Source organism: Plectropomus leopardus, chromosome 4 (assembly GCF_008729295.1).
Source record: "Plectropomus leopardus isolate mb chromosome 4, YSFRI_Pleo_2.0, whole genome shotgun sequence".
NCBI classification, from domain to species: Eukaryota; Metazoa; Chordata; class Actinopteri; order Perciformes; family Serranidae; genus Plectropomus; species Plectropomus leopardus.
This window is the reverse complement of record NC_056466.1, coordinates 21,436,406-21,464,139: the sequence shown is the minus strand read 5'-3', so window position 1 is coordinate 21,464,139 and position 27,734 is coordinate 21,436,406. Positions and strand designations below refer to the sequence as shown.

Genomic DNA, 27,734 nt, shown 5'->3' with positions numbered 1-27,734 from the left:
GAATTATAAACATAGTTTTTATAATAATAGTAGTTTTTATAATAATAATAATAATAATAATAATAATAATAATAATTATTATTATTATTATTATTATATAATAACCCCCCCCCAGTGATAAACCCAAAAATGATCACCCACCTTCTTCTGTTTATGATCCTGTTTTGTTGTTTTTGTTTTGTTTTAATTTGTTGTCTTTTGAACATTGTTTTAAGGTTTTCTGTTTGTGTTTTTTCCTTTGTTTCAGGTATTCATCATGGTCAGTCTGTTTTCTGACTCATTTTGTAGGTTATCTCCTCACGTGTCATGTTTTGTGTTGCTTCCTCCCTTTGTCTGTTTGCCGCCTGTTTTCTGCACCTGTCCCATCAGCCCTCTTTGTCCTTTCCTGCTCCTCAGTTTGTCCCAGCCAGCTACACACCTGTCGAGTATTAAACTCATTAGTATGTCCCTACTCTCTTTTTTTTTCAAACCAGTCAGCTCCCTGCCTTCTGCCTCATCATCTAATTCCTCTCAACTGAGCTTCTCCGTCCTTTCTCTCCACCTGGACTCCACCCCCTCGTCAGTCTAGGTTGTATTTAAGTCCTGGTTTTCAGTTCAGTCTTTGTTGGGTCCTTGAGTTGGTTGTGAGATGTTTAGTTACTGTGTTCTTGGAATAAAGAGTGATCTGTAGGAGTTCCTGTTGCCTGCAGTCTCCTGCAGCAGCAGGTTGACTATTGTTGCTTTCACAAAATATTTACAAAATGAGAAATTTTGATAAATAATCAGGAGTAATGAGGATATAATGACTAAGTGGGTCAAAGCAATAATAAAACAGTTGGAACAGTTTGGTCACTTCAGAAATTTACCTCACTTTACCGTAATGCAGCCTTTAAAATCAGGAAAATACAAGACTCAATAACATTATGATATCTAAAATCTAAGACTCATCGAAGGCTTATATGACAATAATGACATATTATCAATATAATTCTTAACTCTAAGGGGAAGAGTAGGACAACACAAAAAAAAACACATTCATTTAAATTTATTTTCAAGGTAAGTATAAGCCTAATAAAAAATATCAAAATGAAACACAAACTGTGAAATGAAACAAAGCATAAGAAAGATTGAAGATTATATGGATACTGGATATAAATGTATTTTAGGACTATCTTTGTGAGGTTCTTGATTACACCTTTTCAATGCAATGTAATCCAGTTTACTAATCCTGCAATCAATCTCTCCACTGTGAAGCTGACATTGTCATCGAGAGAGTGACTAAATTAATTATTGAGGTCATAGTTCATGAAATGAATAGGTCCTTGTATATTACAAAACATGTGCATGTAATTGTGTTACTTTACCCATAAACTAATGCCTTCATTATCGTTTGTGGATTAAGTAAATCTTACTATTGCATCAGTTTTTTGTCCTCAGAGTACTTTATGTCATAGCACAGAAGTCCTTCGTCTTCTCTTCTTTTATGGTGTCAGCCCCGTGAGTTGCTTCCTTCTTCGCAGCATAATTGATTTTTTTACACAAACACAGCAGGATGTCACAGACATTTCACAGGAAAAGGAGTCGTATGACACAAGCCATTGGACTTGATGGTCCAAACTTGGCTCGTTGGGTTAAAGTTAGGGGCACCAGTGTGAAGGTTCATTGGTTGTGCATCGGAGGATACTGTGTAGGAATATATAGTGAAGCAGGAAATAACAGCAGGGAGGAGAAGTTTTATAGAAGGCAGCGTAAAGCAGGTGAAATGCAAAAGATGCAGATATTCTTCATTTATTGTTTGAGGAGTTCTGTGGTGACATATGGAAAGAACTGCCACTGATATACACTTTTACACTTTTTACATTTTTACACTATTTTTATTGAATTCAAACCTCTCTCCATAAACTGCGTGATGCATCTCATTTTGCAGGGTGCTAGTGTATGGACATTGTAAAGCAAGTGAAAAATTGTCTTTTCCGTGTCATGTGGTGAGTTTTTTTTTTTTCCCACAAGAGGTCATACGGTCGATTAAGAGAAAATAAACACCTGAGTATTTACTATGAAATCAAATATGAAGCAGGAGACACTGTGACGGAAACACATTACGAGGTGACAAGATACAAGAGCGCATGCAAGACAGTCATGTGTATATGTGCTGCAAAGCAGAATGGTTTTATGAATTTACATAAGACAAAATCTCTCACTATTGAGGAACGGGAACATCTTTAGGGAAGAAAAGAGACACGGTACAAAAGGTCTTAACTTAAACTGGATCTTACTCTCAGTAAAATCTGTTTCTGGTCAAAGGGCCAAGTATGTATTCATTTAATCACCAACTAATTTGATAACCAATTATTCAATTTCAGTCATTTTTTAAGAAATAAAAAGTCTAAACTTCAACTTTGTTAAAAGGGAATTGTTTCTGTTTTTTTTTTTTACGCTTTGAGAGTAAACTGAATACCTTTGGGTTTTGGACAAAACAGGACATTTAAGGACGTGACCTTGGGCTTTGGGAAACACTGATCAATATTTTTAAACATTTTCTGACATTTTATAGAACAAAAACCTGATCAATTAATCAATAAAACAATCAGCAGATTTATAGACAATGAAATGAATCATTAGTTGCAGTCTTAATTGACTGTAAACAACGTTCAAGAAAAATCTTGAAAAACTGGAACTCGTTATTATTATCAATCACAACAACAAAAACAATAATGCTACGACTATTACCACAAAAACTACCACTAATAATAATAATACCTTTTTTTAACCATCACTTTTCAAAACAAAGTTACAAAATGCTTTACATGATTAAACAGGAGTAAAAAACCTTTTAGGACTGCAATGGTTAAACAACAACAAGTAAACAAAACAGACAGACAATTACAAAAATGCAAACAAAACACCCCAGTCCATCCATCCATCCATTTGGCTGAGTAAGGTATTCCAGACATCTTTCTCTCCAGCAACATTTTCTGTCTCCTCCTGGGGGATCCCTGGGCAAAAGATTGGATATAAAATGTTGTGCTTGTATCGCCAAAACACTTTTTAAGAAATATACAAATGCCTTTTCAGTAATTAAGTATCTGAAAGATGTTACTGATTCTTCAAGCATCAAGGCTAAGCCTTTATTGCTTTTCTTATACAGTAAAGTAGCCTTATTTAGTTTTTACCTCAAATTTCATGTTAAAATCTGCAACAACCAAAAAACAATGTTTTCATTGTTGAGTCTCCCCCTGCCCTTCTCTCCTGTGTGAAGGTGCCCCTGGGTCTGAGCCAGCCCCCTGATCTTTACTAATCCTGAAAACGCCCCTGGACACAGTTAGTCAGAGGCTGTTTAATAACAACTGCGGGCACTCTGGGACGCAGGATGAAACCGCTCGGCTCATGTGATCGCTGATGGACCGGGAAAAACGACCCAGGGCTGGGATGGGCCTGCTCCGCGATGCGCTCCGATGATTGGAGATCGGGAGTTTGACAAGCTTGTTAATTCCGCCCATCAACACGACACGCCTCCTGTCTGCCTCGCGAGCATGTCTGCAAACTACAAATGGGGAGTGAAGAGTTTGAAAAGTTGTGCGGATGAGCTGTTTCTCATCTCAAACGAGCAGGAGCACACAGGGGGAGTAATTATTCATGACTTAAATGGCGGAGGAAATACTTCTGGAAAATGATGGAAAACCCAGTGCGGTGAGTGTTCATGTAACTCTTTAATTATAGAGATGATTGACATGAAGAGTAGATTAATGTTCACCATCATATTATTCAGTCAGTGATGTTAGATTATCTTGTGAGAGCATCTCGATGTGACCTTGAATTCAAACCATTCAGTCACTTTGTTGTCTTTTCTAGGTGAATGTTCATGGGCGTAAAATTTGGGTGGGTGAGGGGACAGTCCCCCTCAATACTAAGAACCTGTGCAACCCCACTCCAAATACACACATGATAGTAGAGGATTTTCAAAGACATTTGCACCATAAAATAATGCATGAAATGGTGCATCGAAATTTAGCAAAATGCTTTTTGCAATTTTTTGCAATTTTCTGGCTAAGGGCCCTCATACCTGTTTCATATGTGCCCCCCACACCCCACCCCCATACAGTTTTCCTGCAAACTGTATTTAGAGACTTTGAGAGTCATGTTGTGTATGTTGAGAGACATGCATACATATCATATTAATGTTATTCTCTAATTTGTTTGCCATTTGTGTTGATAGTCATGTTTAATCTATGTTTTTAAATGTGGACCCAAATAAAATTCGCTCTGCTTTAGGGTACAGCTAATGGAAATCCTGACAAATAAACAATAAATAATATAGTACGGACAGATACACACACACACACACATATACATCCTATAGCTGACTGTATGCTGATAGATAGATAGATAGATGGATAAATAGATAGATAGCCTTTAATTGTACCAAAATCAATTAAAATCAAACCAACAAAAAGAAAAAGGACTATAAAGACTTTAAAGACTATAAAAGTCTTAGCAGTTTCCCAGAGCTGTGAGTGAACTAATGCAACATGTGAGGAGCTGCACATCCGACAGATAATCAACCTAAATTGAATGCATAGTGGACAGCATTGTCTGTTGTAAGCTATTTTCACGTGTAGTCGTCTGACTCTTTCCATCAGGCTATTAACTGGCTAAATTGGGTTTCATCTATGCATCTATGCTGTTATTGTTCACTCAGAGTTGGAGCCTCATCTTTCTGCTTACAACACACCGACATCCTGCATTTTCACATTCTTAAATCCCTTGATTTCTTTGAATTTTGGGGTTTATAAAGCCTTGCTTTATTTAAACTGATGAAAATGTCACAGAGTTGTTGATGGGTGGAGTTATTGTTTGGTGCAGCTACCTATTTTCTCCATACTCCATCTAAAGGAGTGGACACTCAAAAACACTTCATAATCCAGCTGACCTTTCCTTGCAGGTCAGCTAAGCTCTGTGTGCTGGAATTTAGGATGGCAGCCAAGAGGGTAGCTGCAGGCCAGTCCTAATAAAAATACAGTAGACTACCCCTGTACCTTTTAAAAGACAGACTAGGGGCTCATGTGACTTTGATGTGGTCAATGGAGGGAACCAGCTTTTGGTTTTATATTCAAATGTAGCACCAGATGCCCTCTTTGCCCTCTAAAATCTTCAGTTGTTGAGTTCAAGTAGAGCTGTTGTCATGTGACTATATCTGTTTCCTGAAAACTGTTTGTCCAGTTTATTCAAAGGGCCTCCTCCAGAGCTACGTGTTAAAGTGAGCAGGCTCGTTAGAGCTGGCCTGCATCCAGGTGCCAGTTTGTTTCACCTCGTCTGAATCAATCACGTGCAGGCTCGCTCGGTGCCTGTTAAGCTCTGCTGCAAAGTCCAAAGATCACAGACTCGTATGCAACATATACCCCTATAATAATGCTGTTAATTACTCATTCACAATGAGCTAATCTCTTTACAGGCTGCACACAACTGTACATGCACACAACATGTCGTTTTGCAGCTTTTAGCCCCTATATAAGTTTTTATTGTTTTAAATTTTATTGTTTTTAATTTAAATTTTACCGTTTCCAAATCATTTTTAACCAAGATAACCCATAGATATTATGAATGTCTAGCTCCCATCTTTTTATAGTCAGGGGTCTTCAATGTTTTTTCAGATCAAGGACCCCTTAGCTGAAAAAGAGATGGAGCAGGGACCCCTGAATGTATATTGTATAAGACTGAAATTCACTTAAACATAATTCTCTCATATTTTTTGACATATCTTTCATTTTCTAAGTCAGCAGCAGTTATCTTTGTGAATATATTGAATTTGTTTTAATGTGTATTTTTAAGATTTTGAGAGGAAAAATAAACGCAGAAAAACTTAGATTTAAACTTAAATTATCAAACAATGATTTGGGAGCCTAGAAGTAACTCTGAGGACCCCTTAGGAGTTGCAGACCTGACCCAGGATATTGGTGTTTAATAGTCAAACTAAAAAAACAGCTATTTTTACTATGGTCATTTAGAAATAATCAACTGGCCAGGTTACAGCTTTATACAAAATCCTTTGAAAGACAAGCCACTTTAAGATAATACTGAAGACGAGTTAATGACTCATTTCTGTGATGTCTCACTAACTGTTGCTCACAGGCCTCTGGGCATTTAATTGTGTTGATGTCTGACTTGTTTTATTTTGTTGTCTTCTCTTCAGCATCTCACAAAGCCTCTGCTGGCGGTGGCTTTCCTGGCTTCGTTCGGCAGCTCCATGCTCTATGGCTACAATTTGGCAGTCGTCAACTCTCCTGCAGAGGTTTGTGTCACCACATCATCAACATCATGATAATCATCACTCTCATCACTGTCTGCCATCATCCAAGTATTAAAATAGTTTTCAAACTTAACCCGAGACTCCAAATATTTTCAGACTGAGTAAAGGAGACTTGCTCTTTATCCACGCTATGGTTGACTTTTACTTGTTAATGGACATCGTAAAGATCAGATCATATTTCATTGTCAGAAGAAGTCATGTGAGTTTGTGTATCAAATCTAGAGGCTGCCTCACCATGTCATCGATGTCCTGTCGTTTTTATCTCTCATGTGCTTTGCTCTGTTTCTGTGATGTTCAATTTGCTGTGGTGCAGTTCCTTAAGCTGTGAACCATTCCTGTTTGGCCACGGACCCCCCACCCCAACACACACAAACACACACACACATTAAAGCATGTAAGCTTCAGTGCTACGTAGTTGCATGGGAAAAGCAGCATCTGCTGTTTTAAACCCACACACCACATGACGGATCACAAAATGTGTCCTTTCCTATTTTGTGTTTTTTTTTTACTAGTGTTCAACTTTTTCCTTGTTTTGATGCATTCTTCTACTATTCGACTAATTGATGCTGAGTCTAAATTTGTATATTTGCCTATATTTATGGAAAGTTAGGTGACATGTTATAAAATAAAACAAAATCAGATTCCCTGTGTCAGATACACTGAATGAGTGTGTGTATATGTTTTTCATGCTTGAATGTGGGGTTCAAGTCCACTTGTGACTTTTGTACTTTAAGACTTTGTTGAATTATTATTTTACTGATTCTTTAATTATCTTAAGCACTCTGCCTTGTGCCTACAGCCGAAACACAGCCGTGATGATATACAGTACAACGGCACTCTTGTGTGATACTGCTTAAGTAAAGGTCACATGATCAAATTTGTCCTCCTTGTTGAATGTTGTGTTCGTAGCCTTCTGTGTTTGCTATGTGTAATGAGCTCTCTAGACTGTCAGTAGGGCTTTATTTCGGTGCAGGAACATTGGGTGCAGGGTTGCGCTTGTGAAGTGCCACTTTCCTGAGGCTTCCAGTGAGTTTTTCTCACTCTGTTGTGCCTTTTAGGTATTTTGCTGACCTGCCGTATGCACCGATACCAATTCTTGGAACTAAACATACAGGAGGTACAGGCTGATACAGAGTGGTGCTCTGACCTGTGCTCCATTTCCCCCTGCAGTTCATAATCTGTACCTCTCGCCATGGACCTGATTTTTTTCTTGTGTAAGGTAACATGAGATTAAAACTATGCTCATTACTTCTTAACTACAAGTAGAAATTACAAGCAACCATTTATGCAGCGGCATTAAGTCAGCGCAATAAATGAACATAGCAAAACAGGAAACAATGGGGCTCCTGTTGTGAGAATACAGTTCAAGTGACAGTATAAAACCTGCTGGCAATAATAAGGTAATATCATGCACCAAGGGCTGCTGTGGATGGTGGCCCAGTGTGACTGAATTAGGGTGGAATAACTGTATTTTATAACAGCAGTGACCAAGACATTTTTAAATGAGGATTAGTCATAACTGTCTGATGCCTGATCCACTTTATAAGGTAGATTTGGACACTGGTACAGATGTCCAGCATATTAGATTACTGGTAGATCTTTTTTAGATTAATACTTTTCTCTTAGACAGAACAAAGGCTGAGTAACAATCCCTGTCTGATTATTACCAGCCTCTGTCATCCACAACTGCCTGCATGTTGCATGAAAGACTCTTCTTTTAAGCAGCAGGTATGTTGATTACACACACGAGATCTGCTGGTTACCTCTATCAATTCTTGCTCAATCAGCACCAGGCTGTTGCAGGGTAATAACTATGAACATTAAAACTGTAGTTGGTAACTTTTTGCTGAAGCTGTCACCATATTCACACAGTACTAAATTAGACTGGTAATCTGTTGGGGGAAGAAAAAAATCATATTTCTCTGCCCCCTCTATTGCCTTGTTGCACATTTAATGACTTTAGTGCATGTGAATGAAAACAACCAATCAAAGCTGAGGAGTCTCTAACACAGCTGTCATATCAATCACGGCTCGTCAAACTGTCAGTCTAGGCAGCAGGCATCAAATATGTATCAGTCAACTATGAATCAATCAGTTGTGTCACAGCATTGCTAATTTCTCACCACAAATGTTTTCAGAAACATATATTAGTGTACTGTTTAGCTGTAAAATCAGAAAGTTGGTCCAGCAGTGAGCAGTGCTTCATTTTACAGCTTAACAGTACGCTAAAATATGTTTCTGAAAACAGCTGAGTTGAGAAACGTTAATGGAACGACAGAATCAAATTCATATCTGATCAACGCTGCCTAGCCTGACAGTTTGACTACAGCTCACGAACAACGATTGACAGCTGCATTAGAGACTCCTCTTCTCTAACTTGTTGTTTTTAGTGCTCCAAAATCTGATTCGAGCAAATGTAAATAGAAGCAACAGTAGGAAGAGGAGGAGCGTGATTGACGGATTATCTGTCTCAATAACTTTGTCATGATATAGTTACAGTTTCAGCAAATATGACACAAAGTTACTTTCATAAAAGCTACAAACTGTAGTAGAGATGCACAATATATACACAATATATACACAGTATATATATATATATATATATATATATATATATATATATATATATATTACTGACAAAGTGAACATAGACAAAACATCTAGCATAAGTTGAAGTATTTTTTTTTTTGGCATATGATGTTACTTTCACCGCAGAAAAGACTTGATGATCATGAAAATTAGTTGGAGATAAAAGTGGACATATCTAAATCAGTATCAGTTATCAGCCAAATGGGTTGTCTTTATATCTACATATTAGATATTGGCAAAAAAATCAATACTGTGCATCCCTAAGCTGTGGCTTTAATTGACAGTAGACAATGTTTTTGCTGCTTTAACTCATTAAAATTAAATGCTGATTGTGTTTAGGCTGGCTCCCAATGAAGCCTCGCTTTCAGTACGCATTTCTGTGTGCCACCGGTTTCAATCTCCTGGGAAAATAAAGGCTCGATTTACAGCACAAAGAAAGGATATCAATCCACTGTGCAACCAAAACAGGAAAAGGATAGTGCTTCTGTTTTCCCCAGTAGCAATCAGTAGTTTTCCCCAGTTACCAAAGACTATCAATGCAAGTTCTTGAGTTAATGTCCACAGCAGAGTAAGAGCAGAGTAACCGAGGTAACCGTGGAAACTGTGGTAGTTGCTAGACTCTGAGAGGAACAAAAATTGTTCTGGTTGTCTTTGTGACAGTGGCATCAACCACTAAGAAGCACAAGGGGACGGGGGTGGGGGTGGGGGGGGGGGGTTCTGATTTCACTTTAAACTGGTCAGTTATATGTCAGAATTAAATACAGGCTGACAGTTTATACAGTTCTCTGCGTGTGTATGAGACATTCTTGGACAAATTGGACGCACACAGTCCAGAGATGCATGACAAATTGACAGATTAAAGCGTCTCTCCCTTCATTTCATCACTTATCTCCCCCAGGAACACCCATTCCTTAAAATTATCACTCTGCTTCCTCCTCACTATTTTAACAAACAAAATAAGTCATCTTTTAATCTGCTTATCTGTGTTAACACTAAAACTACTCACACAAATGAAAATGAACTCTTATTTTCCGTGTTTCTGATGTCTCATTTCGCAGACAGTGACTGAATCGTGTCTCTCGAGATGAATTGGGTTTAATGTAATGGGTTCTCCAGGACAGCCTGATCTCAGCGGACTCTTCACTGTCAGATAAACCTGAATGAAATCTGAAGGATGTTGTTGGCCCTTGCAGTCAATTTTTTGTCACACCACAAGAATAACCACTGTCATTTTATCAAGCATGCAGTTTATGATCCCTAATCATCAAATTTGATTTGACTTTGACTGTGGGGGCTCGATTAGCTTCTTATGGCTGCCTCTCCCGCTGATTCAAACATCTCCTCATCCCATCCCCCAATGCAGTGTACACCCAACACTGTGAAAATGGCAAGACTAATGTTGACATTTGGATGCATGACACTGTGGGAAATAGTCACTCATGTGATGATGTCCAATTTCATGGCCTCCATTTTTATGGTCCAGGTCTGTTGGAGAAGTGGGGTATACAAATTAAGTCTTGCAAGTTTATTTTGGTCTTTTGTCAGGGCAGAACTGGATTTATTGGCAAACAAAATAGGATCTATGGGAAAATTAGGCAGCATCTTATTACTCTACCTGGTTAATGTAACTTTTAATGAATTAATTTCTCTTTTTCCCTGCTGGACATTTTAAAATGAACTTCATTATTTCTGTCTTCCACCAGTACATCAAAGACTTCTACAATGAGACGCTGGTAGAAAGTTATGGCTGGAATCCAGATGAGGAGCTCCTCACCGTCTTGTACTCCCTCACTGTGTCGATCTTTGCGATCGGTGGGATGACCGGAGCCCTGCTGGTGGGCAGACTCGTAACCAAATATGGAAGGTTAGTGTGTGTTGGAAAATGATTTTTGGGTATATAATACATGCCCAATGCTTATTTGTGTTTTTTGTGTTTGCCCTTGTTTAACATTCCTCAACAGGAAAGGGACGCTGGTGAGATCCACTGTGCTGGTGTTTATAGGAGGAGCGCTAATGGGTTTCAGCAGAGGATGCAGGATGCCGGGTATGGTCATTCTTGGACGCTTCGTCACAGGAGTACACTCAGGTACTGCAGGCCTGCCTTTTTTCCTGATAACCAATATGAAGTACATTGTTTCGCATTGATCCCCATCAGAAAAACAGAAAAAATTTAAACGCAAAAACGGATGAAGCCTGATTAGCTGCATGTTTTGTGTATCATAGCCTATGTAGAACTGTTTCATGTACTTTTGGTGATTGGCAGTTCAGTATTGGATTAGTCATCTTTTTTTTAAAGTGATTTTAATGTTTTGACTTTGTTCATCAGGCATTTTGGAATCTATTCACTGCATAACAACTATGTATTGAGCTGCCCATATTTAGAAACTAAACTACAAACAAATAATGTACATTCAGTGGGTCATTATTGCAAAACAAAAACTAAGACATGGTGATGCAGGAGCAAGATGTGAAGCTGGGTCTTGAATAACCTTTCTGGGTTTTTTAATGGCAATAAGGACCTGTTCATTGTACATTATCCTGCCTGTTACATGGCTACTTACTAAAGAAGTCAATAACTTATTGATTTTTAAAATGGATTTTATTGATTTAAAAGTTTTTTTCATTGCATCCGCTTAAGGTCTATGATCAAAGCTGCATCCATAGTTACATAGCTGTTACTCATAGCAGCAGTCTGCTACTGACAAATACTACATGCTGTAATTGACCCATCAGAATTTAGTATTCAGCAAAGTCCTGTTGTTATTACAAATATTACATAATTTGAACAAAAAAAATATTTTCTGGAAATATTGTGGACCCCCAAAAAAGAAATCCTATGGTAATTTTGTGTTTAACATTCACTCAAAACAAAATTGGATTTTCATAAAATGGCCATCGTAATCGCTCTCATTTTTCCCACAGGTATCTCTCTCAGTGTGGTGCCGATGTACCTCGGTGAGATCGCCCCCAAGAACCTGCGGGGCTTCCTGGGCCTTGTTCCCAGCATTCACATTTGTCTTGGAGTCTTCATCGCTCAGGTGCTGGGACTCCATGAACTGCTGGGAAAGGTACCACTGTCATGGCGTTCAAACACCACACAGGTCTACTCTGTCATGTCAGTGGCTATACTAATGCATGTGTGAACAGATTAATCTTTAATTTGTGAAGAACTACAGTTGCCGACATAATATGGATTCCATTCTGGTGGTGAATTTTTGGCATAGACAGTCCTATCTACACCCTCTGTCTATATAGTCCTGTTATTGATTTATAATTACACCTCAAATGCTTTTTAATTGGAAGGTGGCTAATATATGTTAATGTGATATATTTATCAGAGATAATACAAAAAAAGCTACTATATTGATTCCTATGTATAGTAATGTCTCATAAAGGTGGGTTTTTTTCTACATAGGAAGAGAACTGGCCTATGCTCCTGTCCTTGGTGGTGTTTCCAACCATCATCCAGCTAATGCTGTTGCCATGGTTTCCAGAGAGTCCACGGTACCTGTTGATAGAGAAGGGAAATATTCACGCTACCATCGCAGGTCAGAAAGTAGACACTTACTTCTGCACTAAATATGCTTTTTATGTTTGATTATGAGGAAAAACGACTGTCGTAATTTCTCCTCTTCAACGTGATCATCATTTAAAGATCATCACATAAAGTCCCAACTTTATTGTTCCTTTTACACATTTACAGTCTACCTATAATTAATGTAGCAATGTATTTTACCTGCTTTTAGACCTAAAAACAAACCTCAGTCTTTAGACGCTCAATGTTGCAGTGTTTTACTTCTGCTTGACTGTTAAATAAACTGTAGATATTCATTTGTAACTTGAAATCAGTAACAGTGCATCAAAACTGCACCATGTTAGCAATTTGAAAAGTCAAATGATATGATTATTAATTGCTAATACTATACTACAGATTGCCAGACATTCTACATTGCAGGTTCTTTTATTATCAAATTTACCAAATGTAATCCACTGTACTGTGATGGGTGGACCTTTTCATGCCAGTCTTTTTTTCAGAATTTTAATGAGGTAATCTCTGGTGAAGTTTAAGTTGACATCAGTACTGGTGTCTCTGCAGGCTGGTAAAAGCTTTTCTTCCTGTCATATAGCCCTGAAATGGTACCGTCCTAAAGGAAACATCCAGGCGGAGGTTGATGAGATGCAGGAGGAACAGCGTTCTCTGTCCTCTATCGAGACCGTTTCTGTAGGCAGCCTGCTCATGGACCACTGTGTGCGCTGGCAGGTCATCACCATAGTGGTGGTCAACATCGGCATGCAGCTGTCTGGCATTGATGCAGTGAGTGTGAAAAGCATTGTGTGTCCTGTCTATCTTTGTGTGTGTGTGTGTGTGTGTGTGCTCACATTTTGGATGTGCAAAGACTCTGCAGTTATTATATGAGAGCGAAAGCTCATATTGCTGTAGTTCCCAGCTGTGCTGCACCTCCTCCCGTCCATACATCACAGTCTCACATGCAGCCACTGAGTGACTAAGCAGGGGGCAACAGGACCACGCCTCATTATCTCCTGGTCCCCTGTGTAAGTGCTACCCCACATGACAAGGTCCACCCATCCACAAGTCAAATACATCTTTACACACCCTGAATGGAAGCTCTTTGCATGCTGGCTCACATGGTAGTACCATTTCTCTGCAGGAGGACACCCCACTGAGTCCCACTGTTCCAGGAATACTGGAAGGCTGCAAACATTCAGATTAATCCATATTTCCAAACACTGTATGCTATAAATCTGTGACATGAAACGCTAAATCAGACATTTCAAGAGAAATGGGCCTGTTGTTTCAAGTATCTTGGGTGTTTATACTTGTCTTTATACAAACCGCATCTTTGGTATATTGGATATAACAAAATTATGTCAACAAGAAAAAAAAGATCTTGTTCTTACACAGTACATGTAACACTGATTTTGTGAAGTTATTTCGAGGATCTGTCTCTTTCGCTCAGTCACTAAGGAAAGTTTGTTGTACTCTTGGCATAAAGTAAAACTCTTAACTCTTGGTCCCCTCTCTCTGTTTTAATGACGGTTTGACAAGACAAAAGTCAAGTTTAGTGACGCTGGAGTGGTGTCTCTGCACTTTTGCAGATGATGTTGTCCTTTTGCCTTTTAATGGACTGTAATACAAACCAGAGAAATCCATGCTGGAATATGACATGCTCACAGGTCATGGTCCTCTCTCTGGCTTAAGGTGCCTGGTTAATTTCATGCGGAAAATGGAAAGCTAGTGTGAAGTGGAGGAGTTCAAGTATCACAAGATTAAATTAGTCATGGCGATAACTGCCGGGTCGTTGCAGGTAGACTCTGCAATAAAAAGTGCAACCACAAAGAAAGACTCTTGATTTATAAGCCAGTCGTCTTTCTCGCCATCACCAAGGCAGTGACCTAAAGACGTTACTTCAGCACAGCATCACACAGCTCAGTCTCCAACAAGGTGGGAAGCTTAATGATCCAGGAAGACCCCTGAGTTTGGAGGATTCAGATTAGATGGTTCAGACAGGTGCAGAGGGCCCTTAAGATGCTTCCTTCTGGTTGTGTAATTGGGAGAGGACCCCGTTGTACACTCACATGCACCAGAGGGACCACGTCAGTCAGCTGATTTAGGAACAGCTTGGGTTTGACCTGGAAGAGCTGGAGGGGGTCTCAGAGGGAAATGTGTCAGGGTTGCTCTGCTTACTCTGCTTATTTTGAATATGTCTCTAGATTGAAAGATGAAGAACACCACAGGGAGAAACAAGATAATTATTCCTAGCATATATAAATAGAAATAGTCAAACCACAATCCAGCCCTTAGAGTCACTGATGTTTTATCAGTTGAGCAATGTGTAGCGCTTTTGTTAATGTTGAATGTTGATGTGTATATGAACATACCTATGTCTCATCCAGTAAAGCAGAATTTCTGTTATTAGGTAGATTTCTTTTCTATAAGGAAGAATTTAAGCCCATTCGTTTATAATTTGTCGGGACAATCTATGCATGCAAAACAATATAACTGCTTCCGTTTCTTTAATTTATTCCCCCAATACTTTGTTTTTGTGTAAGTTTTCTGCTTTCATAGAAACATGTCCATACATATTTTAGTGCCGCAATGGTGATGAAATAGTATACGTATGGTTACTAAATCAACAAGACAGCATTTAACCGCACCAATCACGATCTTGTCCACACCTCATCAATGATGGATGTTGCATCAGCAAAGTGTGATTAATGAGAATACACAAATTAATTTCAAGGGGAGCACTTGTCAGAAGTCCATACTGATGAAACGCTGTGTCTCAAATGCATGAGTGATGGTCGGCGTGATGATAATGATCAGTATGATGAATCACGTGGAAAAGGCAAATAAGCAGAGCGACTTTTTGGCTCCTCATGAAAAAAAAAGAAAAACTTTAAGTTTCAAAGCATCTGTCTGTGTGTGGTCCAACATATTCATCATGTTAATAAACTTAATGTCACTCTTCAATTTCAGATCTGGTTTTACACAAATGAAATATTTAAGAACGCAGGAATCCCAGAACCTTATATTCAGTACACAACTGTGGGGACTGGAGCCATTGAGGTCATCTCTGGGATGCTGGGGGTGAGACAACATTAACACACTTGAAACAAACGAAGGTGACATTATTATAGGGCAACCAACGGATTAGTGGATCCAGGATTTGTTGCTGTGAACTTGTGATGAGCATTTTTGTAGACTTGTAGTTAATCAGAAAACACATTGGCTGATTAATTCTTAATGAAAAAAGCCATTAGTTGCAGCCCTAATTCTAATTGTTATGTACTGCTGAGACCACAGAATTTAAATGACAGTTTCGATATTTGACTGATTGTTTTGGTCATTATTTAATTAAAAAAAATACAAAACAGTACAATGTAAAAAAGGGTGCTTTTCTTCGTTTTTGTATTGTAAAATGAACATCGTGCTCCGCGATGATGTCTCATGTTGCGAGGCGGGTCACAACATTCATCCGTGTCTGTTTTGCAGTGTTTTACTATCGAGCGTCTGGGCAGAAGACCTCTGATGATCGGCGGCTTCCTCTTCATGGGACTCTGCTGTGCTGGGATCACAGTGTCTGTCCTCTTTCAGGTACAGACGGTGTCATCTGATGCCCCGCTCAGAATATATTAACATTAACTTGCAGATTGTGGCATAGGGCATACAGTTCATTATTTTAAATGGAGCTAAGGACATTACCACATTTACATAATTATTTGCATAACCTACAATATGTTTGTTATTTATGGGTGGTGTTGCTGTTTTTACATAATTACATCATAGAAGAATAGGTGCCCATATTAACATTGAAAAGTTTAGCTGAAGATTACACAAGTGTTCAGTTGTCTTTTTAGTGTTAAATTCCTTCTGTATATTTCCCTGTTGAGCTGCAATTGAAGGATCTTAATAAAAAAGAGGGAATTTTGTACTGAAAGGTTTGTAGCATCTGGAAGATATCCACTTGATTTGTCTATCTCAGACAACTCTGACTTACAGACTGTGGCTATACGCCTGCCATCGGTCGACTGATTTAGGCTGGCATTACCACTTCCTTTCTCTGTTACTGTGTTACCATTTTAAATCCCCTTTGCTATGGGACACAACAACAACAACCTCCAAACTAACTACTTGCACATCGAAAATGGCAAGTTTTGATGAACACTTGGATTGTACCATATGGCATGCCTGCTTCGTTGTGTTGAACATACCTTAGAAAAGCCCAGACTCCTTCTTAAAAGACTCTTATGCCCGATATCAATCAATTTTCTTATACGGGTAGTTGGTGTTGATTTGTCACATCTCTTCACCCTGGCATCGGCACCGGCCCACTTCATTCAGGCTTCTGTGACATTATTGTAGTGATGTTCTGAGATTATCAAATCATATTTGTCGTATTTATTAGTAAAAATGGAATCACACACTTTGACATATGTCTGTTACTGCTTTTTGTGGCATTTTCTTTTGCTGAGTAATTTTAATGACAGTGCTCGCCTCCCCATGAGCAAATGTTCCATCAAAACTCTCTCCTGCAACACTATTCTGAAAGGCTGTCTCCTTGGCTCAGTGCTTCTCAAGATGATTTTGATTGGTTTAAAGAATTACAAACAAGCCAGAAGTTTTTTTTCCCCCATAGCAAAATGATATGTGGGCTTTCAGACCTTTCAGTAGCACTCACATGTAGAGTGCTGTGGAGACAGGTCCAGCTATGAGAAACATAACTCAAATAGATGAGGCCACACATTAGCTTTAAATACACTTTGAATACACTTCTGTCCCTCATTACTTGCACTGGAATTTGATAAGAGGGATCTTTTAAAAGACTGTATGAGCAGCAGGAATGATCACAGCAATGTTCATACTAGTGTTGTAATATCATTTTAAGATTAAAAATACGAATATTTACAACATTATTGTAAAAAGAAACTGTTCTCTTCAGTAAGCAATAGTAAACAGGAAACCCCCTTTCACGTATAGTGTTACTTACATATGGTCAAAGTATAGTTATAAAAAAACATGAAAAACTGTGCAAATTTATGTTTACAACTCGTGACTTCAGACTCATGACTTGTGTTTGTCCAATCACAGGCGGAGCTGTCCCTCATGCGCTACATCAGTGTGGGCTGTGTTGTTGGGATCATTGCTGGCTTCTGCATAGGTCCAGGTAAACACTGTGCATCTCTCATGAAACCCTCTTTTAATGAACATCTCTAGTCTAAACATACTGCGCTAGATTTGGGGCTGCCCTGTGTGTAAGATAACACTGCTCTCTGCTGGAAGCTTGCACAATAGCAGGCACCAAATCTTCAAAAGCAAGCATCGCTCCCTCCCTGCTCCTCCTCTGACTGTGAAGAGATATTGTATTTCATTAGTCTTGTAAATTAGGAAATCATAACTGCCACACTACATCCATTCCCACAGCCATTTGTACACCGGATGAGTTGAGTGAAGTGAATTAAGAGGCAATAGTTTACAACTTTGGGAGCCACGTTGAGTGGACCTGCGAGGATGATGAATTAGAACAAATCTGGTTTACATGGTGTCATTCGTCAAACCGGCAAAATCCATACCTCTGCACACGGACGAGGATTTCTGTTGCTGCAATTAGACTTTTAATGGCTCATTGTTCATAAGCTAGCCGTGATGAATTTGGTTTCCTTCAGACAAAAACCTTGCATGCACAATGACGCCCCCCATACATACCGCAGATGTTGACAAATTATGGCCTCGTTATTGGTTTGACGATATTAAACCTTCCTCTATGCAATTATCATGCACAGATAATGAGGACATCATTCGAAAAGCTCATCATTGGAGCTTTTACTAATGCATATTTCTCCTTCATAGCTTTCACCTCTAACAATGAGGAATTATGTGTTTAAAGCTGAGACAACAACTCATAGATCCTGCATATCAAACTAATGACTCGCACAAGTCCTGGCTAAGCTTTTCTGTTTCTTGTGGTTCTGCGTTGGACTTTTGCCACGTTGACAAACATCCTCTCTTGTCAATCTATGATCACCAAGTATTAATGAATATATAATGAAGTGCATGCAGAAAAAGATTGTAATATAATAGCAAGTGGGGGCGAGCAATGTTTATTTGTTATATCTTGTTCTGTTTCATTGAATGACTGCCAAAGTATAGTCCTGAGTGTGAATATTGATAAACTAATTGATGAATGAAGATGCTGGTGTTAATTTCACAGCACCCAATAGATTCATACAGCTTCACTGAGTGGTTAAATGTGATTTGTATTATGACGGCTTGATAGGATGTCTCGTTAAATTGAATAGATGTGGAAGAAACCATGTTTTCAAAATGTGCCCTTTGAAATATTTATATTTCTTCTGTGTAGCCGGTGTGCCTTTCCTGATCACTGCAGAGCTGTTTAAGCAGTCGCACCGACCGGCTGCCTACACCGTGGCTGGGTGCCTCAACTGGATGTCCAACTTCACCATCGGGTTCATCTTTCCCTTCCTAGAGGTAAGCAGAACTTGGAATTTAACTGTTCCTAAATCCTAAAACCACCAAAATGTGCAGCAGGTCTCATGGGTTTGCTGCCGAAAAATGCAATCAGGTTGATTTAAAAAAAAAAAACACCTTATGTTTATTTTATGTTTTGTTGGCACTGAGAATCTTAAGTTCATCCTGACATTACGTCCAGGATCTGATGTGGCTCCGCTCGTAGTGTCAGAGACATGAAATATAATGATGTGGGCTGCCTGGTTTTGTGTGAATAGAGGCAACTCCCCAAGTACAATAAAAGTAGCAATTAAAAGCGACCTCTCGTCGTCCTCAGTGTTGGTCTGGTTGAAAAGGCACCGAGTAAAGAGGACAATGATCTGACACATATAAAGGGGAGTTATCTACATGAATACTGGCCACAAACAATACTTGGGCTATCTGTAGGCAGGTTTCCATTAACTCTTAAATAGTGCAAATTGAAATTGCGTATTTAAAATATGCTGAATGGAAAAATACGTTTTTACACTTGCATGAGATGGTATTTCAGGCGATTCAAAAAAGCCATCACAAAACTGCAATGGAAACACTTTTTTCGCTTTTATAGGTGACATGATGTTATGGCTATGCTCTTGTTTGTAGAAGATGGCTCCCTTGGGCATGATGCAGCAGGCGCTATTGCAATGTGTAACTCCTCTAAAGTTGAGCGGATCATTTGGAAGTTTTGAATCCACAATTTCTCTGTGAAATCGTGGACTATCACCCCCCAGAAATCCCTCATGCGTGGCCGCTTCCACAGACAGGAGGCTTGCCTTTCCATTATCGCTCGCATAACACCCCTACATCGCCTTTGATCGGAAATAGTAATAGTACATAGTAGTAGTGTAGCGGCTGCAATAGAAGTCAACCCAATAATGTTTTGAACATCCATCACCATGCTTCTTGGAATGTTATTGCAGAGGAGAGGTCGCACAACATTACGACAGAAGTTGCATAACATCGTTCAATGGAAACACAGTCATCTCGCAATTGTGTTGTATCGACATTTTGAAAAATATCGCAAAGTTTTGCGCAAATCTGTAATGGAAACCTGCCTTGTGACACTATGTGGTCGACAATTGCAAATCTCTCATTTTCAAGATAACGTTAATATAAGATATTAAGTAGTTTGTATAAAGCCTACAGTAGCCTACTTTTTGTGTTCTTGGTCATAGGTCGCCAGCTTTTCTCATGTGAACTTTTTCTGTCTATATATCCTACTTTTGATCAAATTTTATGTCTCTTTGCATTAAACAGTAGTTTTTTTGAGGATTATTACTGTTGGATACTATGACAACTATGACCATATGGCTCCAAATATGCCTCATCTTGCTTTCTTAGGACTTTGTTTTTTATTAATGAAAGTCAGAATAGTTTTATTTGATAATTTGTAGTCTTTTATGCAGAGCTACACTGTGCATCCTCTCCCCACAGATGTCTATGGGTCCTTACTGTTACCTGATCTTCTGCACAATCTGCTTGGGAGTGGCAGTCTACACCATCTTCATTATTCCTGAAACCAAGAGCAAAACCTTTATGGAGATCAGCCAAATGTTCGCTGCCAAGAACAAAATCCGAGAAGACGAGCTAATGCCCAATGGTCACCTCAAAATGGCTCTGATGAACGGATATGGAACACTTAGCGGAAAATAAGACAGGAGTGAAGAGGTGGACCTACATGTAAATAATGGCCTGTTCTCTCTGCGTGCCTTCCTGGTTCATAATGACTGGAGTAACTGTAGCAGAGATAAAAGGTGAAACTGAGACCTGACGAGGTCTGCTGAATCATGTGGCAACTACTGCCAATGCGTACACACATTATTGTAGCTCCTGTACGTTGTGTGAAACAGAAGTCACACGGTCATGCGTTTCAAATCAACCATCAGTGACATTTTAATCCATTTCTCAGCATCTTAAAGCATTTTTACGGGAGCTGAGTTGGTTTCTCACAGTGTTCTCAGAAGTTATAATCTCCATATTAGCTTCACTTTGTTCCAACACCTCCCATGATCACTTTATTGTTCATAGAAAGTGTTGAATACCGTCTCTTTGTGTCTCAATAAAGATTGGATGTATTTATTTAGTGACACAGCAAAAACCCCTCTGAGGCAGCACTTCCATGAGTGAACTATGGGAAGGCATGAAAGCTATTTCTCTGATGTTTCACTCAGTGGTTAAAAGGTTACAAGACATAGTGTGTATAATCTAATATTTACCGTTACTGGCTGTTTACAGTGTTCAGCTTAAGGGGAATGTCTTGACCAAAAACTTGAGCTTGTTTGAATTTGGTTCTGTTTGCAACTTTGCATCTATTGTAAGAGAGCTAGATATTGTGGCTGCTGATCATTTCTTACATTTTGTCCAAATACATGCACATATTTGTGAGACGTGATAATTTATCAATATATCATAACAAAATCGCTGTAAAAGTTTTTTTTTTTTTTTTTTTTTTTTAAACTGGCCTGTTTTACAAGACCTCTTTGTATAAAATATGGTGGAAATAAAATGGAGACTGTTCAAAAACTGCACATAAACATCTAAATATGTCTTCTTTATTACTCTTCTGTAATAAGCTGTAAACTGCTTTGCTGATTGAGCCTCATAATGGCAACAAACATGCCAAAATGAGAGCAAAAAAAAACAACAAAAAAACAAGAAAGAAATCAGATTCACATACAGCAAGCTTGTTTACCCTACTGTAACATCAAATGTGGAACAGCTCTCCTGTGCTATACCATAATACTTCAGTTTCTTTTGGGGCCAATGTTTTCTTCACATTAATTTAGCCTTGGTGACGCCAATAACTGGAAGATGCCCCTATACATTTAAAAATTAGAATCAAGAGAAAAAACATTATCTGGCACTATTGTTTCTTGCCAAGAACGACCATAAACATGATAAAAAAAATTTAAAAGTATTGCAATTACAGCAGATATACACATATATCATGAAACGAATGCCGGAAGAAAATGCAGGTCTTATAATCACAACGATAATGATTCCCAACAAAGACATCTGGCACGGTCCTGCTGTGTCCAGAAGCCCGCAAACTTTTTTTTTTTCTTTCCAACATTTTTTTATTGAATTTTCCTTGGATGCACATCAACATCAATTAATATAGCAGAACTGTGAATTTCATCCAATACGTGTGTAGTATAGACAAAGAGAAAAAAATAATAATGATAATAAAATAAGATGTTCCATAAATGATATAAATTGAAATATAATGAAACATGGCATGTTAATTGGTGAAAGAGAGAATCAAGACGTAAACCAACAAAGAAGCAAAAAACAAGAAAGGAAAAAAAAGAGAGAAAAGAAAAAGAAGAAAGAAAAACATAGAAGCCCTCAAACTTTTGCTGAAGACTATCTTACTGTCTTTAAGTTGTATAGTAATCTGTCTTCGTTTACATGTTTCATTATTACGAGGGTTTTGATCTCTAGAGCTGCGTTTGAAACCCTTCCTTATCATGGAAATAGTGCACTATATGGTGTATTCACTATTTTGCAGTAATATTCGAATTCTCAGCAGTTCATTTCATCCACTTTGTAGTGCACTATATAATACCCATAATGTACAGCAAATTTGTGCGTACATGTGATGTACCCTACATTTAGGGGAACAAAATTCCAGTGCAGTGTCCAAAATCTCATTTGGTTATTGCCTATGTAAAATGAGTGAACAGTTTCAAACACAGCTTCTGTCTTGGGTTTTTAGTGGGGTTTTTGTTGCATCGTGTTTCCTGTTTTATTCCCCTAATTTTTCATATCCTGGGTTTTTCTTTGTTTCATGTATTCATTCATGTTTTATCTGTTTCTGTTTTATTTTGTAGATTTGCTCCTCATGTAATGTCTGGGTTTACTTTCTGCCTTTGTGTGCTTTCCTGCCTGTTTTCTGTCTCACCTGTCTTACATCAGCCTCATTAGTCCTTCCCTACTCCTCAGTTTCTCCCAGCCAGCCACACACCTGTCCTGTATTAAACTGGTAAGTCCATCCCTGATCCACAGTTTCTTCCAGCCAATCAGCTCTCTGCCTGTTCTTCTGCCTCATCATCCTGTTACTCTCAGCTGAGCTTCTCTGTCCTTGTTCTCCACCTGCACACCATCACCTCGTCAGTCTAGTTTGTATGTAAGTGCTGGTTTTCCACTCACTTTTTGTTAGATTGTTGTTCTGGTAGTGTGGTGTTCAGTATCTTTAGATTAAAGAGTGGTATTTTGAGTTCCTGTTGTCTCTTGCATTTTGGGTCCTGCTGCTCTGCACTGCATGGCAACATCATTGAAAAAGGGCGAGAGTGGAGCTAAAACTAGCCTGGAAGGCACTAAAAAAGACCCTTCTTGGAGCTTTATATCATACATGAAGTACAACAAGGAATAAATCAAGTGCTTACAATCTTTTGAAAATTAAATAATGTTCATGGGTTTCTCACTTTCTAATAAGCAACAAAGTCTTTAAGCAAGCGGCAATCTAAGGAGCAGAAAAGTGGAGCCAAAGTGCCAAAAACTGCAGTTCCTTCAATGGCCACTTGAGGCAGAGTGAATCACCATGATAAAATGCTCAACTTTACAGCAGAAATGATTTTGTTTTTCTTCTTGGTACCACAAACAACAACAACAACAACAATAGAAAATGGTTTTGGTGTCTTTTGCTAATTTCCAAATTAATGATAGCTGTACAGGGTTGAATTTGTATATAACTCATCTGTTTATATTTAATTAAGGCTTAAGCTCTCATAGTTAAGGGCGTGCTCGTTGAGCAACGGGCGGTCTGCGAAGCATTGCTAAAATTGATGAGTCAGATCTGCTCCTTGCTGCACCAGGGCCCTACCCTCTTGTCCAAATATGCTCACTTCTGGCTCCAAAATACTCGGATAGCAATGACCAAAATGCCAAACTCAAGTCTTCAAAATGACCAAAAACCAGTCAGTGGCTACATCCATTATTTTATACAATCTACGGTCTGCACTTATAAATGTCAATAAAAGGTTTAAACAACAATTCATCAAATTTGCAGTTGTAAATGTTAAAGCAGCTTTAATCAATATTTTTATAATAGTCCTCCATATCAGCTTGAAAGGAAAAAATAGTTATTGCAGATGCTCTGCGGCTCTTTCAGTAGAAGGTTAAAGGTCACATTTTTTCATTGGAAAGATCTTCCTGATGAACTTCAGAGCTAAAAAGACAAAGTATGGTTAAATGATGCCTAAAGCAAGAGTCATGCTGGAGGATTATAAATACTGGCCGTAGGGATTTTTTCATAACCTAGCAACCTAAACATTGTGTTACTAAGGGCCTATGAGTGAGTTATAAAGTATTTTGCTGCATCGGTTTAGTGAATAGCTGAAATTCAGAACAGGTATAAATTGTCACATACTCTAAAACATTTTCAGAATAAAATGAAGCTGTTGAATTGATTATCAACTAATAAGCTCTTAAAATGTTACAAATACTCTATAAACTATATACTGTACGCTATCCAACTATATTGTTCTTTCATTGTTGTCATTCATGTAAGAACTGATCTGAGGCTGATAACTAAAGAACAAACATCATGTGACCTTTTGACAGCCTCAATGATAAAATCATCCTTAAATGTCAAACACACTTCCATCTCTTTACTACATGGATCTATGATGCTGTGTAGATAACATTATCTTATTTTCTATCTCTGGTTCCCACAGAGGATAAGACTACATATTCAGTTATGTAGTTAAGTATTCAACATGTAAATTTGACATTTTGAGGTTGAAGTCCTACCATCTCCTGTCATTCACCTCGAACTGTGTGGTGTGATCATCATGTGAGGAATTGCACGAACAGCAGCGTCCTCTCTGTGTGTAAAATTGCCATCATCCTGACTACAGTCACTCTGCCAGCCCGGGTTGAAAATGTGCCATACCATGTGACTGTATGGCAAATTTGGGAGTCATACAGTATGTCGAAGGGCTGGAAGTGGAGCTCCTCTCTCTCTCTTCTCCTCTCACTGCCTTTAGGCTGGCTGATCCATCTGTCAGCCTCAGCACCAGGGCCATGCAAACCCCCAACTGAGGCAGAATGGATACATGCTGTCACATTCCCTGTTTGTCCTGATATCACAGAGAAGAGAGAAAGAGCTTCAACCAGGCCACAGTTAGAAACATCAGCATCACATCTGGAGTGTCACAGCATGCTTCCTGTGGCAGAAAAGGAGATGGAAAAGGTGAGGTGAGCTGGGTGATTGAGAGTCAACCTGTGGAGTTGTTGATTTGCTGGTGAATGACAAATGGACAGCAGAGTCTCAGTCCTGAGAAAGGACAAACAGGGGCCATGTGGCTGTTCATATGTAACGTCACTCCCAAACAAAGGGCTCCTTGTCACTGAGACTACAGTATATTTCTGTGGATAATGCCACAGCGTTGTGCACATGTGAAAACACACTCAGTCACACGCGCGCAGGCTCACTCCGCCTCGGGCAGGCAGAAGCTATAAATCAAACAAATAGCATCACAGCCTGGCGAAGGAAGCATTCCAACAGATAAAATGCTCTCCCACACAACAAAGCCACACTCACTGCGTAATTAATTGCAACAAATTACCTCTTCCTCTCCCTGTCGGCCCCCACCTCGCCTCTTTTACGGCACTGACAAGCGCACTACACGCTCCTGCGCGCGTGCGTCTGCGAGTGTGTATGCGCGCGCGGCGCACACGCCGGCGCGCATCATGGCACCGGTGCCACACACACACACACACACACACACAGACTCGGCCTGCACCCTTCATAAGTGCTTTAATGTGGCTTATTGCAGTGTGCGGTCCCCTTAGCCGTGGAAATATTCGCTTGACGGATGTGCTTTGTCGCCGGCGCTCCCCGGCGGAGGGCGGCTGTCAGGGAGGAGATGATAACATTAACAGGGAGGCAAGGCGATGACAAATGCCTGTTATCAGCGAACGAGGCCGGTGACAAATCGAACGGCAGCGCCCAGGCAGCCCCGGCGCGGCGTAATAAAAAAGAAGATGGATGGCACACCCAGGCAGGGCCCGCGTTAATGCGATTTCCACTGCTCTCCCTGACTCCCAATTAAGGCTGGGAGGGAAGGAGGGGTGGTGGGGAGGAGGAGAGAGATGTGGAGCGCAGGAGAGAGGAGATAGAGATTGTGTGTCTTGCGGATGAGAGTGTGAGAGGAAGGAGAAGGAAGGTGTGAGGAGGGAAGACTGAGGGCAGGAAGATGAGTGGCATAAGAAGAGGATAGATTTTTTTCACTCTTTATTTACATAGCAGCGTGTAAAAAAATATTACAGTTTAAAAATGGATGCAAAGTTACAGGAATGAGGAAGGGCTTGAACAATCACCTGGTGTTTAGGCCTACGTGGATTTATATTTAGATATGTGTAAATATGTAGTTATATGAATGTGCATGGGTGTGTGAATATATTTGTATTTTGTATATGAATAGATTATTGTATATCAGACGTATTAAAGAATATATATGTATAAAGACATATTTGTCATTCATATATTTTTTAATATTGTTTTTGTTGTATTTTACAAGTTTGAAACAACCTTCTTTGACTTCAATCAATCGATCAATCAATCACCCAAAATCCAGCATACAATTTGATACAAACAAAACAACAAACAGGGGGATGTTACATTAAATAAAGATATTATAAGACATAAAAATGTCAAGTGTATTGATACCCTTTTGTATCAGTGTGTAGTTTCATATATTGTTTAATGTCCTTTGGAAAACTGATCACTAATCACTAAACTCACATTTATGTATGAAGTACTTTTGCTACAATCCTTACCAAATTAACACCACATTTTCCTAAAATAAGTCTGTGAAGATATGGTCCATGATGAATCTGCAAATGTCCTTCCAGAATTTCTTGTTGTGAAAACAATGTCAAAAAAAGCTGTAAAGAGTGTTCATCACAAAATGCACTGTTTTTATTTATGTCTCTCTCTTTTTTTTTCTTTCTTTTTTTTTTTAATTCTGCATGTAGTGTTTGGCAGAGTGGTTCATTTGAATGATTTTGACACTTCCTTGACCTTATTCACAATCAGGTATTTATGAGGAAGCATCTATGAAGAGGATATATGTCACTGAGGATGAGGCAGGAGTGACAGGGACAAAGTGGAGGCGCCACAACACAAGATGCAGCTTTAATTGTCTGCAGAGCCCATCTGCTCCCCTCCTCCTCGTTTCTTTTACTCACATCTCAATCAGGGCCATGCCTCAGAGGTATGGGGTTGTTATGTGTCTCTGCGGCCAGGTGGAACACCATTAGAGCCTTTCAAACCTCGACAGTAATGAGCAAAACCTCACTCTCTGTCTCTTTATTCTGCCTTGAACAGGTTGAAGCTCCTTGATCAGCAGTATCAGGTGTGTCAGTGTTGGATCGAAGTAGTCCTGCATGCCCCTGTGCTCCTCTATTGGCTCAGGATTCAAGGGCTCACTGTAAGTTGTGATCTTACTTAAAATAACATTGGAAACTGGTTGCCTTGAAAAAGGAAAGCATATATTACTATTAATTTTAATTTATCAATCAATCAATCCTTTATTCCAGACTCAGAGTCCATATAAAAAATAAAAAAGACAAAACTTCACAAACAATTAATAGAGTAAAATAATGTCATTAAAATAGTTCAGTCAATGTCTAATAAAGAGACAACTACACCAGTGTTTCCATAGCTGGGACTTGTGGCATGTTGTGCTGTGCCTTATGTCAGATAGAGCTACTATTATTTTATTCTCAGAGCCTCCAAGATGGCAGATAATTTATTTTTACTTTATATCTAATTGTTAGTTTACTTAAAATGTAACTGCAATTACTTAATTTTGTGAAGTTGTT

General features: G+C 39.0%; 1 protein-coding gene across 1 annotated transcript; it reads left to right on the top strand.

The window, feature by feature from the left end:
* Window positions 1–3,567: 3,567 nt before the first annotated feature.
* slc2a15b (solute carrier family 2 member 15b) lies at window positions 3,568–21,422 on the top strand. Its single transcript, XM_042485634.1, has 12 exons — window positions 3,568–3,669; window positions 6,170–6,268; window positions 10,579–10,739; window positions 10,837–10,961; window positions 11,798–11,943; window positions 12,291–12,423; window positions 13,003–13,190; window positions 15,375–15,485; window positions 15,891–15,992; window positions 17,487–17,562; window positions 18,757–18,884; window positions 20,337–21,422. Exons 1-12 carry the CDS (start codon window positions 3,625–3,627, stop codon window positions 20,553–20,555), a joined length of 1,533 nt encoding a protein of 510 aa, XP_042341568.1. The 5' UTR covers window positions 3,568–3,624; the 3' UTR covers window positions 20,556–21,422.
* Window positions 21,423–27,734: the final 6,312 nt, after the last annotated feature.

What these genes read in the sequence shown, in the direction of transcription:
- slc2a15b (XM_042485634.1), top strand. Translation starts at nt 3,625, where the DNA reads ATGGCGGAGGAAATACTTCTGGAAAATGATGGAAAACCCAGTGCG. An exon ending in ATGATGGAAAACCCAGTGCG is followed by an intron (nt 3,670 to 6,169) that starts GTGAGTGTTCAT and finishes TCTTCTCTTCAG; the next exon opens with CATCTCACAAAGCCTCTGCT. An exon ending in AGCTGTCTGGCATTGATGCA is followed by an intron (nt 13,191 to 15,374) that starts GTGAGTGTGAAA and finishes CTTCAATTTCAG; the next exon opens with ATCTGGTTTTACACAAATGA.